At 36.0% G+C, this 13395-nt stretch overlaps 1 protein-coding gene across 1 annotated transcript in view; it reads left to right on the top strand.

Moving 5' to 3' along the window:
- The window catches only part of CNBD1 (cyclic nucleotide binding domain containing 1), a 134156-nt gene that overhangs the window by 119128 nt on the left and 1633 nt on the right, over positions 1-13395 (top strand). The window contains exons 9-12 of the mRNA XM_011375929.1: positions 9415-9524; positions 11977-12127; positions 12460-12529; positions 12839-12893. Coding sequence (XP_011374231.1) covers positions 9415-9524; positions 11977-12127; positions 12460-12529; positions 12839-12893 — 386 coding nt within the window. The remainder of the gene's footprint in view (positions 1-9414; positions 9525-11976; positions 12128-12459; positions 12530-12838; positions 12894-13395) is intronic.

Here is a 13395-nt window from a genome sequence, read left to right as displayed (position 1 = left end):
CCAAAGTACGATGGAAGACTTGAAAAATACCCTTCTCTGCTTTTGAGAATGAAGCGGGACCCCCTACTGCCACCATCACGACCACCACTCTGACCCGCCAAGCAATGTAAGTGGTTCCTTTGGAATTTTCTGGAATCTGTAGAATGACTCTTGCTCAAGATTATTATAAGAAGAGTTTTGTAGGCTTTCACAGTGTCAACAAAGCAGAAAAACTGTATATCCACATCTGTTTGTATATCTGTCTCTAAAATCTATATCCATTGTCTCCTGGACTGAGCCATACCTGGAAGATTTTCCCTATTTTTTAAAAGCAAGTTACTGTCTCATACTGTCTCCTCGAGGCAGCATACCAGAGCTTTGAGATCCTAATCTGCTTTAATAAATTGGTACCTTTTCCTATTGCAGCCCTTTCTTTGTAACCATTGCTCACTCCTAGGTGTGAGTTACATGGCAGTCTTTGGGTTCCTCTTAGGATGATGGCCACACGACTGGTTTCACCTCTTTACATATTTACGGTGTCAGCGGCATTGCTCCTCATTTTGACTCCCAAACACATTTATTCAAAGTTTCCTAAACTACTGTTTAATGGAGCAGGTCTTCAGCTCCTGAGAAATAACAGTGTTGGTTATAAAATATTTGCATTGCTTATAAAAAGAAAGAAAAACAGGACCCTGCTGGAAGCAGTCTACCTCTGACTATAGCATTCTTACCCTATTTTAATTTTTTGTATTTCTACATGCAAACGACAGGCACATGAGTAATTAATTATTCATAAGTCTATATGATAATTCTCAAACTTTGATAAAAATAGTGTTATTTGCATGTTTTTCTTAACTTTTGCATTTTAGAAGACTTAGAAATTTGACATAATAATACTCTCATAACAGTCCTTTGTTGAAACAAGACACATCTTGGATCAGCAGAGGGCAGCCACATCCCAGACCTGTATTTCTTTTCTGGTCTCTTTAGAGTCCTAAATCTTATAGGAGCTTTTACAAGATACTTACAGCTATGAGATTAATATCTGCTCTGAGAAAAATGTGGGCATTTATAAATTTAGGCTTGAATGCCATAGTATTTTTGCTTAAACTTCTGAAATAGCATACTTTTAATTTTTGAATTATTTTTATTATTTAATTTTTGACTGTTTGCCAGTGTAGTGCCATTATCTGATGTTTGCTTTAATATGAACTCAACCCTTCCCCCAGAAAGCGTGCCTGGGCTTTGTGATAAAACACCATGTATCTAAATCCTATTTCAGCAGGACAAAGCTACACCGAACTTGAGAAGGTTTGCTTCGTTTTGCACGTACTTTATTATCATGAATTCACTTACATTCCTTAGACAAATGTTATTTCAGAAAATATTACTGGAACTTATCTGGAGGTAATATTTCATATGCCATAGAGTGTAAAATATAACTCAAATTTGAGTTACTATTCAAGAATAAGTGACTTGGATCTGAATAATGTGACAATAATTATTGAGGCATTTTGCACAGAAGACTTTCATGTGCTTAAGCAGTTGTCGTCAAGAAGTGCATTGGCCCCTTATTTATTCATGCCATTGGTCAAATATGTGAGACAGAGTTTTAAAGAGAAGAAACATGCGTTACTCGAACAAATCTCAGTCATAAAGGAACTATCAATAGGGTGCAGCAAATGACCTCAACCACTCAGTGGCCTGTGTAACCTGGGGTGTCTTTGAGAAAAAAGTGATTTTTCTGGTTATCACAGGCAAATCTGATATCTTATACTTTGTTCTTATGTTCTCTTCGTTAGATTAAAGAAGTTATATGCAGCTTTTTAAAATTACATGTTGTTAAAAAATTGAAATATGTAAAAAAAAAGGAGAATAAAAGTCAAGAGCCTCTGGTGTCTCCGAGGTGTTCTCGCATTGTCCTAATAAGTCTTGCCTAGAGTAATAATAAAACCAGCAGGTGACAAGTGCAGTTCTCTTCTCCACTGACAGTGCCTGTACAGTCTTTGCCTTACATACCTGGAGCTCAGAAGGGTCTACTCATAAATCAAATAATCCGCACTAGTTTCATATGAGGAATAATAAATGGATGAGCATAAAATAATCTCAAATCATTGGAAAAGCCCTACTAGACAAAAAAAAAAAAAAGATTTTAGAACAAAACTATTTTTCTGTGGAGACACAGAAAAATACTTCTGAGATTATTTTCAGTTGTTTCTGTAAACACATCTTATGTGATTAAAGCTCTGGAGTGTAGACAGAAAAATTATTTTGTCGACAGTCAAAATTATGTGCCATCTCTTTTAGGTGAATGATTTATTAATATCTCAAACAACTGAAGGAATGTTTGTTTATAAGAAATTGTGTGTGTGTATGTATGTGTGTGTGTGTGCGTATAACTCAGGATATGTTTCAATGGAGAAGTAATGAAAAAATATTAATAACTCAGAAGTTAAATCTTAACACCAATTTATTTTTTATCGTGGTCAGAAACAGAAAACAAGGGACCTACACGACAGTTTTAAGTGTGCAGTATTGTTACTATAAGCACAATGCTGTGCAGCTTATCTCAGAGCTGCCTTACGCAGGATGAGTTGCCTTTTCTTTCAGCTTTCAAAATTCTCTTTGTGATGTTTGACAGTTTTATTATGATGTGTCTGTGTGTAAATCTTTTTAGATTTATCTTAATTGCAGTGACTTGAACTTCTTAAACTTGTAGGTCCAAATTTGAGAAGTTTTAACCATTATTCCTTCAAATAGGGTCTCTGTCTTCCTTTCATCTCCATCGAGGACTCCTATATATTCTTCATTATTTTTCTTTTAGCTCCTGTGCCTTGATAAGTTCAAAAGTCCTGTCTTCAAGTTTGCTAATTAATTCTTTCTCTTGTTTGATCAAGGGCTGTTAAGTCCCTCTAGTGAAATTTTCAAGTCAGTTATTCTTTAGTTCTGGAACTTCAGTTTGGTTCTTTTTCATAGTTTCTATCTCTGTTGATTCTGCAATTTTGTTCGTGCATCATTTTCCTGATTTAATTTAGTTGTCTGATCTCTTTGAATTCATTGAACATCTCTCTGATGGTTATTTTGAATTCTTTGTCTGGTAATTCATATATGTCCACTTCTTTAGGGTCAATTTCTTATGATTTAATTGGCTCCTTTAAATGGCCCATATTTTCCTGCTTCTTTGTGTGTCTTGTAACCTGCTATTGGGGCTTTAGGATTTGAAAAACTATCCACCTCTCCCATTCCTTAGAGTCTGCATTTATGCAGGGACAGACCTTCACCAGTCAGTGCAGCTAGAGAATTCGGGGCCTCTGAAGCATTTTCTGTGGATGTGTCTTTGGATTTGTGTGTGTAGATTCCTAATTAGAGGAATTTGCTGATTACTTTTTTTCCAGGAATTCATAATCTCTTACTCTCTCTAGGTCTGTCTGCTCGCTGGACCGTGGGTCCTCTATAGCCAGCAGCAGCATGCCACCCCGTTCTTTTTTTGTTCTTAGCAGCCCCCATATAGCTATAGTACAAGTCCCATCCATGATCTGAGAGATAATGCAGAAGCCAGTCCTCCGGGAAGCCTATCGAAAAGCCAGGGCATTGGATGCAGGCACCTGTTCTCTAACCCTTGAGAGGGAGGCCACCCAGCCACCCAGCTGTATTGCCCTCTGTCTGCTGTGCCATTGGTCTTCTGGAGAAGCAACCGGCCCATAGCTCTTGCTGTACTCAGTGGCCCCCAGACATCTAATTATGAAAATAATGTATACTCAGTGTATATAGTTTGGGAAAACAGAAGATGATAAAACCTATGTAACATACAATTATACTCATACAGACATCAACTATTAACGTTTTTCTATATTTCCCACATTTTTAATTCAGAAGCAAGTAGCTTTTGTGTATTTACCCAAAGTCAAATACTATAGAGTTAATGGCACTCTTTGCCTATGGCTGTTCTAAAATGAACATATTCCATGGCAATAACAATTTTGAAAGTTATGAATTTTAGTAGAAGCATCTTTTCTGTGAATTATCACAATTTATTTAAAAATTTCTCTATTAAGTTGTATAAAATATCTTACGTGCTCAGTTTTGAATACTCAATGCATAAATACTATTTACCTGATTGTTTTCTTAGGAAAATTTCTTATAATTAGAGGTATTTCTTCAATGCGTAAGTATATTTTACCATTCTTGACACAGGCTATAAATTTATTTCTTATAAAATCTCTAGCCGCATTTTATGCCCTTGGCTTTTGTTTTTATTAGAGTGTTAGCTTATACAAGACACTAATGCGCCGGAGAATGTGGACAGTACATAATAGGAAGTGTCATGCATTAATGGGAAAGGTTAGTATGTTTTTTTCATAAAAAGTGTTAGGAAATAATCTGCAGACATAGGGGAATAGGTTAAGTTAGAGTTTTAACCTGTCGTGTGGCAAAATTATTTTAAATAGATTAGTTATTATGTTAAAAATAAAAATGACAATTGGAAGGAAATATGGGCAAACAATTTGAACGTTCAACCTGTAAAAGTGATGAGATTAAGAGGAAAACAATAGTTTCAGAATAATCAACAAATAATATTATAAAAGAGAATTAATATGAAAGAGTACACAAAATCTAATAAGAAAAATGGAAATGAGATTTATCATATCTTTTTAAACTGGTTTTGAAAGTGCTAAAATTATAACACTTTCCACACATTTTTGTTGGAATATTACGCACAAAATTGAAAGCTGGATCATCAGTAGGTGTACTGAAGTATGATTTTGCATAAATATCATATAGGGTTGATAAACTAATTTGAATGTAAATAAGCAATGTTCTGAAGTCATGTGATAAAATAAATCTCTTTACGCAATGGTTTACCTACACTGGTCCAGAGTACATTAAACAATACCAAGCAGAATATTTCTTAAATCAAAATTAATTATTGTGAAATGAATGAGGTAAATCATTATCTCAAATAATGAATAAATTTAATTATCATGTATACTAGGTATGAATGATAAATGCATCGTGGTGTCCATGTGCTTCCTTGGGCCAGTCCATTTAGTACGTGATTATTCATCTCTGAAATAATGCTGCTTAAGTAATTGGATGAAATCAATGTAGATAGTCAGGTAGTGTCAAAATGAAGTAACTAATCAGCGTATCATTGTTAAATGGACAATTAACCATGATTAACTACAATTTATGATTAAAATATATGATTGTCAGGTGATAACTTAGAAACTTATCTTCTTCCACACAAATATAAAGATAATTTTCTTCTATTAACTTTGTGCTATTTGTAAAGCACTGTATCTTTCAGGTTGTTAGATAATCTCTTTGCTCCTCTAAAGAGCCCTGTGAGATAAGGACATTTTGCCATTTCAACTGAAAATAGAGTTTTGATTTCAGATGTCAGGCCAAACATGTCTGCTTACTTGTCCTAATACACAATATCTCATTGGAATGAAATACATACACCTATCTGTCTGTTTCAGCATCCTTCTATATACGGATATATCAAGATTCATCGCAGTGCTAGAAAAAAGCAATATTTTTGGTGAATCAGAAATATTTTTGACAGATGGTACACTTCCTGTGTAATTTAAATCATACCCTTTTCTTATGTTCTTTAAGTGTTTCTATGTGCTTAGCATCTCGTCAGTCACTGGTAATATCACCAAAATTCTTCTTTGGTGATCAACAGCTCCTGCACAGAAGGAATTTCTCTGTGGATCTGCCACCAGACCCAGTTTTGCTCAGTATGACTTTTCCCTGTGGAATAAAAATCTTGAGAACCCAACGAAACCATGGAAAGCGAAACCAAAGACAAGAAGGGACTGTAGTGTGTATTTTATTGAGAGCTTATAGGATCTTTCTATGTGTAGGAATTCTTTGAAGCCTGGAATGAATGTTGATTCACCTGGAAGGAATTGATTTCCTCCGCCTCCCCCAGGCATTTAGAATTACAAAAACAAAAACAATATAATTTAAAATAAGTGTTTAGTGCCTCACAGGTGGTGTGAATTCTAGCCCCAATACCAAGACTTATGGTTAGTAATTTTCAGACTTTGTCCTTTTCCTTTTTCCATTCCATTCGGCACCACGAGAAGGAGAGGAAGGTGTCTCCCGGTCCTATGAGGTGGGCTTTTCCTAGTTCACCTTCCGAAGGTACTGCCTTTTGGGGCTTTATGAGGGACGATGTCCATATCTGAGTTATTTTTTATTTTCTATGCTAAATGATAAGTACTTAATATACATGAGGATATTTTAGATATTTAGATATTCTTTACAAGAATGATCTATTTTATTTTAATGTACCATAAACTCAGAAGACATAGAATAATTGGAAGGTAGATAATGAATCAGTGATCAATCCTGATCTGTATTTCTATTCAGCCATAAATGCTACTTATCTGCATATGAATATACATTTCTAAATAATGAAGAAGCAGTGTTTAATATTGTTTAAAGTTTCTTTAGTATGAACCCTTACAAAAATAGTAAATACGAACCCCTTTCTAACCAAGATGTTTCTTAACATTATAAAAACAAACTAAATATAAGGAAGACATGTTCAGATTAATTTCTCTCAATGGAAAATCAAATTTAAAAATGGCATTCGTTGTCCTATTCTTTCATATTGTTCTCTGCCTAGTCGTCTAGTTTTACAAGAGCTGATATCCATTCAGATAATGAGTGGGCTACCTGAGGCCGCATTAGCCTTACTGATCAGATGATCTTCTGTTCCCAAACCATGTGCGAGTCCGTTAGGCCAACGAGCTGGGGTTTATCTTAATTAAGAAGATGTCCCATAATAGCCTTTCTAATCGCTGGTTTCTGTTGAAACTGAGACCTCATCTGTCCCAGTGTGATGCCAATAGCCAGGAAGGAATTGTGCTACTTATCATGACTTCTTCTAACTGATCTGAAGATTGGAATGAGATAGTTTTATTAGACTTGTGATTATTTCCTGGCATGTGATAAACAACAGAAAGAAAAATAACAATGCCTGATATCCAGTTTCTGTGAATTCTTCTTATTTTCTTCTCGTTATTTACCTTTAAGATAAAATTAAGTTCGTTCTTTTCATAATGGTCTAATGCTTTCAGGCTTAAGAATGTGGGTCTGAGTTTGGATGAGGCTCTTTAAAACCTAACTTTTAAATGCAAATCAACTTTATTTCCTGAATTTATGAATATGACCTTTAAATAATAATGATTAAAACCTTATATAGTCCATGACTGCATCTTTTCAATTAAAACTGAGTTATAATCCTTTGGTTCTTTCGATGTCATTTGTCATTTTCTGTGCCGCCTCAGAGGAGAGAGTGCGAGAGAGGCAGCACTTACTTTGACGTGACTGGCATGAGGTCTTTGTAATAGGAAGCAGGGTCAGAGGCCAAATGAGTAAACCTAAGAAACACAATTAGGGGGATGTTACCTCTTTCACAGGTAGTCAGTGTGGTTTTTTTCCTTTGTCAAAAATAGTCATATTTAAAATTTCTTAAGTGCGATAATACACCTTTGTGGTCATGTCATTAAACTCAGAGTGCTTAGCTAGATGAAAAGAGTTTTGCTGTATTGTCTTCATTAGGATGCACATTTGCAGTGATCGTTAGACCACAGACACACACTTGGGGAGCGGGGGTGCCCCCATCGAGTGAGTCGCCTCATCGGTTTTGCTGCAGTGGTCTGGTTGGCCGGCTTTTGCATTGTTGCCTCGCCTTCAACAGCAGGCCTTTATCCTCCCTGAGAGCGTGGGTGCTTCTCTGTGATCTCTAGGGGGCTTGGCTTTCAAGAAAAGACTGACAGTGGTAATGTGTTCTTCAGTGTCCATTTAAGCATGCCCTTTCCTTACCTGTATCAATTGCCAGGGTGCTCTCTGTCTTCCTTTACATCCTATTGATTGACTAAAAGAAGCAAAACAGTCTCTACTATCATTTCACCCTCTGGGAGGAGAGTACTCTAAGAGTGCGGTCTATGAGAAAAATCTCCCTTCGTCTGTACAATTTACACATAGTTCTACAGACACATTATACTTTGAAATCATAGCATCTTAAGATGTGTAATATTGTTTGGCTGTAAGAAACATAGTATAAGACAGTATTTCCATAATAATTTATTTTAGCAAAATAATAATTATTTAAGGAAAATAAATGATTCGTGATAGTAGAATAACCTTTCACGTTTTTTATTATAAACGTTGAGCTCTGAATATTATATGAGGAGAGATTACATATTCTCATAAACATGTCAGCAAAATAATTGAAATGCCACTTGATTTATCTTAAAGTATTTTTCTGTTTTCTGTTGGTGTTTATTTATTTTTGCTTATGGTAAATTGTATTACCAACAGATACCTTGTTCTATTTTTAACTATAATTTTTAAGGAGCTGTGCTGTTCTCTAGCTTATTATTTTAGTAACGTCCATAATTTTTGTCATGCTGATATATACTTGTCATGTGAAATAAATATGTTGAATAATCAAAAATTCAAAAATTTTAGTTTTCAATTTTCTACTTTTTAAAATCATGGGAAAGATACACGTGTTTTTATATTTATATTATCTCAGTTGTTTTAGGGTTTTCAGAAAAAAATACCGATCTCCTTCAGAATGAACAAAGTGAAAAGTCAATTCGAAACAGTAATTTTAATTTATATATCTAATTGATTTTACTTAAATCATGTTGATAATTTAAAATGTTATATAGTTTAGGAGGTTTTATTTAAATTGCTTTTTAATACATACATTGATAGTTATAAAAGTATTATCCAGTTAACCTTCAAGTGTATCTTGGCCTTAGGGTAGTTTCACAAATTTGAGCAAAAAAAAAAAAAAAAAAGCTATAAATAACATGATTTATTGTATCATGCTAAATACTTTATGTGAACTTTATACAGTATGGAGTGGGGACTCCTAGTTTTGCCATTGTTAAGATGGAAAACCAGCGCGGTGGAGACTACATGCTTCACCTGGGGTCACACTCAGAGCGGCAGAGCAGGGTCAGAAAGCCGTGCAGTGTGGCCTCGAGGCCTTGCTTTGAGCGCCGTGGCACGCAGCGGAGGGCCGGGGGGGCTCCGGGCGGGCTGGGAGCCGCGCGTCCGGTCCACGGGCACATCCGGAGCCGTCGACTATGTCAGCCGTGGTACGAGTCCTCGCGCCACCAAACGCAGCCGCGCGGGGCGGGCTCACCCCACTGCTGTCACCCCCTCCGCGGGGTGCTTCCTGCACACTGTCGCCTCAACTGTTTGCGTCCTCCAGCGCTCACGTCCATGTCTGTTGCGGGTGTAAACGCCACATGCCAAGTGCTGCCTATCAACCGGTATCCATTAACAAATTTAACATGAGTAATTATTGATTAAATGCGTCATATTTTGTTGTCATGATATCTAAAATATTTTGTTATAGAGAAGAATGTGTGAAATAATTATTTCTTTTATTTTCAGTGATAGTGGAAAGTGGAAATATAATTTCTTTCGTGGCTTTTATTAATTCTGGATATTGTAACATTTATAAACCTATTGTTGGACTTGTGAAACTACAGTCAAAAAAAGTGGTAAGTTTTAAGCTTATGTATTCTCTTTAATCCTTTAATCTACTCTAATGAGTAATGAACATCTTTTTTTGTGCTTATTGGACATTTATTATTTGTCTTTTGTGGAATTTCTGTTCAATATTTTTGACGTTTTTTTGTTGAGTTTCTTTTCTTTTGACTGAGTTACAAGCAATGCCTCTGATAAGGGCCTAATATCCAAAATATACAAAGAACTCATACGACTCAATAACAATAAAAAAACTAACGATCCAATCAAAAAATGGGCAGAGGACCTGAATGGACACTTCTCCCTAGATGACATACAAATGGCCAACAAATATATAGAAAGATGCTGAACATCACTACCTATTAGGGAAATGCAAATCAAAACCACAATGAGATGCCATCTCACGCCTGGTAGAATGGCTATAATTTACAGGACAAGTAATAACAAATGTTAGAGAGGATGTGGAGAAAAAGGAACCGTCATACACTGCTGGTGGGACTGCAAATTGGCACAGCCACTATGGAAAACAGTATGGAGGTTCCTCAAAAAACTAAGAATGGATCTACCATATGATCCAGCAATCCCTCTCCTGTGTATTTACTTTAAAGACTTGAAACCTTATATCCAAAAAGATATTTGCACACCGACGTTCACAGCAGCATTATTCACAGTGGCAGGACATGGGAAGCAACCGAAGTGTCCTATGATAGATGATTGGCTAAAGAAGCTGTGGTACATATATACAATGGAATATTACTCAGCCATAAAAGAGATGAAATACTGCCATTTGCAACAACATGGATAGACCTTGAAATAATCATAGAAATGGAATAAGCCAGACAGAAAAAGGTTGAAAATCACATATCACTCATACGTGGGATATAAACCTAAAAGCCACAGATGAACGGGACAAACAAACAGAGACTTATGGACATGGACAATGGACTGGTGGTTACCAGAAGGTAGATGGGAGGAGGAAAAATAAAAAAGTAAAAAGTTAAAAAAAAAATATATATATATATATAAGCTTGAAAAAAAATGTCGATTAAAAAAAAGATACTATAATGTAATACAAGTTGTAAGATATATTGAGTTGTGAGACATAGAAATGACCAATAAGCACATTAAAACATGCTTAATGTTCTTATTCATTAGAGAAATGCCAATTAAAACCACAAGGTACTACTGCAACCATATGGCATTGGCTAAAATACACTTAACATATGACCCAGAATATTACTCTAGGTATTTACTCAAGAGACATGAAAATATACGTCTACAAAAAGACCTGCACGAATCTTCAGAAGCCAAAAACTGAGTGAGCCAAATGCCACTGTTAGGCGAATGGAGAGAAACATCGTGGTGCAGGCTTAAAATGGAGTGCCACATCTCAGTGAAAAACTCATGTTACAAACGAGCATACGGATGAATCTCCAAACATCAGGTCGGGCAAAAGCGTCAGACCCAAAAGTGCATTCGTGTGTGTCCGGTTTCACGACGATCTGGAACAGGCGAAGCCCGAACTCACGTGGTAGACACCCTAGAACGCGCTAGTCCTCAGCTGGCCAGGCAGTGTTTGGTGAACTCAGTTTAACGTGGAAACCTTGCTGAATTCTCTGAACAAGCTGTATTCAGTATGAAGACCGTCCATTTATAAAAGTGGCCAATGTTCACGTTAGATGTTAGCTTTTGACCCCAGGACACTCAGTAGAGGTTCCACCTTTTCAGAGTTCTTGTCACTCTCCTTCCCTGAGGGCCACTCTCTTTTTTTGGTATTTTTTTAGTTTTAACTGTACTGCTCACCAACTCATCCCTGTTTGGTACAGTTCAGCTCTCCCTGAGAAAATAATTTGGACTTTCGACTTTTTCAAGAACCATGCACACTGAAAATCCTTAGGCCCTTTCCACAAAGTTCTTAGTTTGGACCTAGGTTGTTAATTCCCTCAGTCAAACTCACTTTCCATGTTTCTTTTTTAAGTAGACAGGGAAACCAGTTAATTTTGCCATTAATCCCATCAATTCTGGTCCTGTCACTCTCCGCTTATTTTCTTTATTCTCTATTAATCCAACGAGTGTGCCTTGTGACGGGGGCTGAGGTGACAGCTGGTGGTTTAGAAAACATACTAAGCTAAGCTATGCTTTACAAAGTGGTGTCCTGGGCTCTGAAAGGTGGAATGAGTTCCATGTTCCCTAATCATCTTGGTGAATTGAAACATTTACCTTGCACATCACTAGATGATGGTGATTTCAGTTGCTTTGGGTATGCTGGACTTGTCAATTTACTATTGCTCAAATATAATTTAAATACATATGTAAGTAAATATTTTCTCTGATTTGCATGACTTACAATTTATTTTAAATACCATAGACCAAAATGACTTTTGAAGAGTATTTCTGATAGTAACAGTATTTATCCAATGTATGTAAGTGGTTTAGTTAAACATCAATTATCTATTTCTCTGGCAGAAAAAAATTCGAAAACTTGTTTATATGGGTAAAGTTAAGGAGATGGAGTCCTTTGGGGAAATTAGCGTTCTTCTTCGAGTTCCTTTCACATGCACTGTAGTTACCGGAAATGAGGTTGAGATGGCAGTCATTGAAGATAAGGACCTGTTTGGTGAGTACATAAATTCCTTTCTCTTATTTTAACTGTTATACCATTTTATTTGTTGAGTTTTTGACAGAGTGGGCGTATTTCACACACAAATCGGGACACTCGAGTAAGTACAGGTGTATTTATGTTGTTCACAGAGACAACATGTCTAGAGATGGCCCTCTTTTTTAACTTCATAATATGTCTGATTTAACTGTGCTATTTTAGAATATATTAGCACTATTTCAAAAGGCTTTGATTTGAAATTACTAAAAATCTCTCTTCTAATTTGCAAGTTACCATTAATAGCAATACTCCCACTTTTTCTGGAATATTTTTTGGTTATTCATCTCTAGATTTATTGCTTCTGTGTTTCTGGTTCAGGTCAAGTGTGTACCATCCTCCAGTGTACAGTCTAGATCAAGTGTATGTGAGGACTGTGGCTCATATTTAAGCTTTTACCTGAAATTCGAAAGTTCTAGTAATATGAAAAGGGTGGTCAGGCAGCCACCTGTGTTTGACCTTCAAACATTGTAAATACTCAAAAAGGATATGCAATTCAGTATAAAGGGTAAATGAATAGGAGTTGATAAGTCATAACATAATAGGTTATTAAAGAAAGGTATCATTTCATATGCAATAAAACTAAAAATGTCAAACATTGAATAAGAGGAGAAACTCGTAGTAATTAACATGGGTGAGAATAAACTCAATTAAATAAACTCAATTAAAAAGGTTTTCACGACGATCCATGTGCGACGTGAATGAATCCCCTTGTCCTGAATTCCAAGTATTTTGCGTGTCTCTTTAAGACTATGTGCCCTCTAGCTGCTTAACTCTGATTCAGCTTACCTCCAAATTTATGTATTCATTTTTAAAAATTATAAATTCGAAAAAGCAATGATTAATTTTCTTTTCTTCTGTGACATTCAGATGCAACCCTCCCAAAGTAAATATCACTTAAAAATAATTCCTTACCAGCAATTAAAATTACAACGTTCTCACTTGATACAGCTAGGTTTCTCTTTTCTTGTACTAATTATGTTAACTGGTGCATGGCAAATACACTGTGGACTCATGTAAATCTGCATTTCACGCAGGAAAGTGCTTTTTTCAAGCATGTATTAGAATCTTCTTTGCCATCTGGCAACCTAAAATTCAACTGGATGTGTGGTATAAGCGTCAGTTGTGTTTTTTGTGTGTGCCGTTCATGTTTTAATTTTCATTCCATCTTTTGTTCATCCGGTGCTGACGTAAAGCGACAGGCGTGTCGTGTGCTAGTCAGCTACACC

Source organism: Pteropus vampyrus, unplaced genomic scaffold, assembly GCF_000151845.1.
Source record: "Pteropus vampyrus isolate Shadow unplaced genomic scaffold, Pvam_2.0 Scaffold280, whole genome shotgun sequence".
Taxonomy (NCBI): domain Eukaryota; kingdom Metazoa; phylum Chordata; class Mammalia; order Chiroptera; family Pteropodidae; genus Pteropus; species Pteropus vampyrus.
This window is presented reverse-complemented; position numbering and strand designations above follow the sequence as displayed.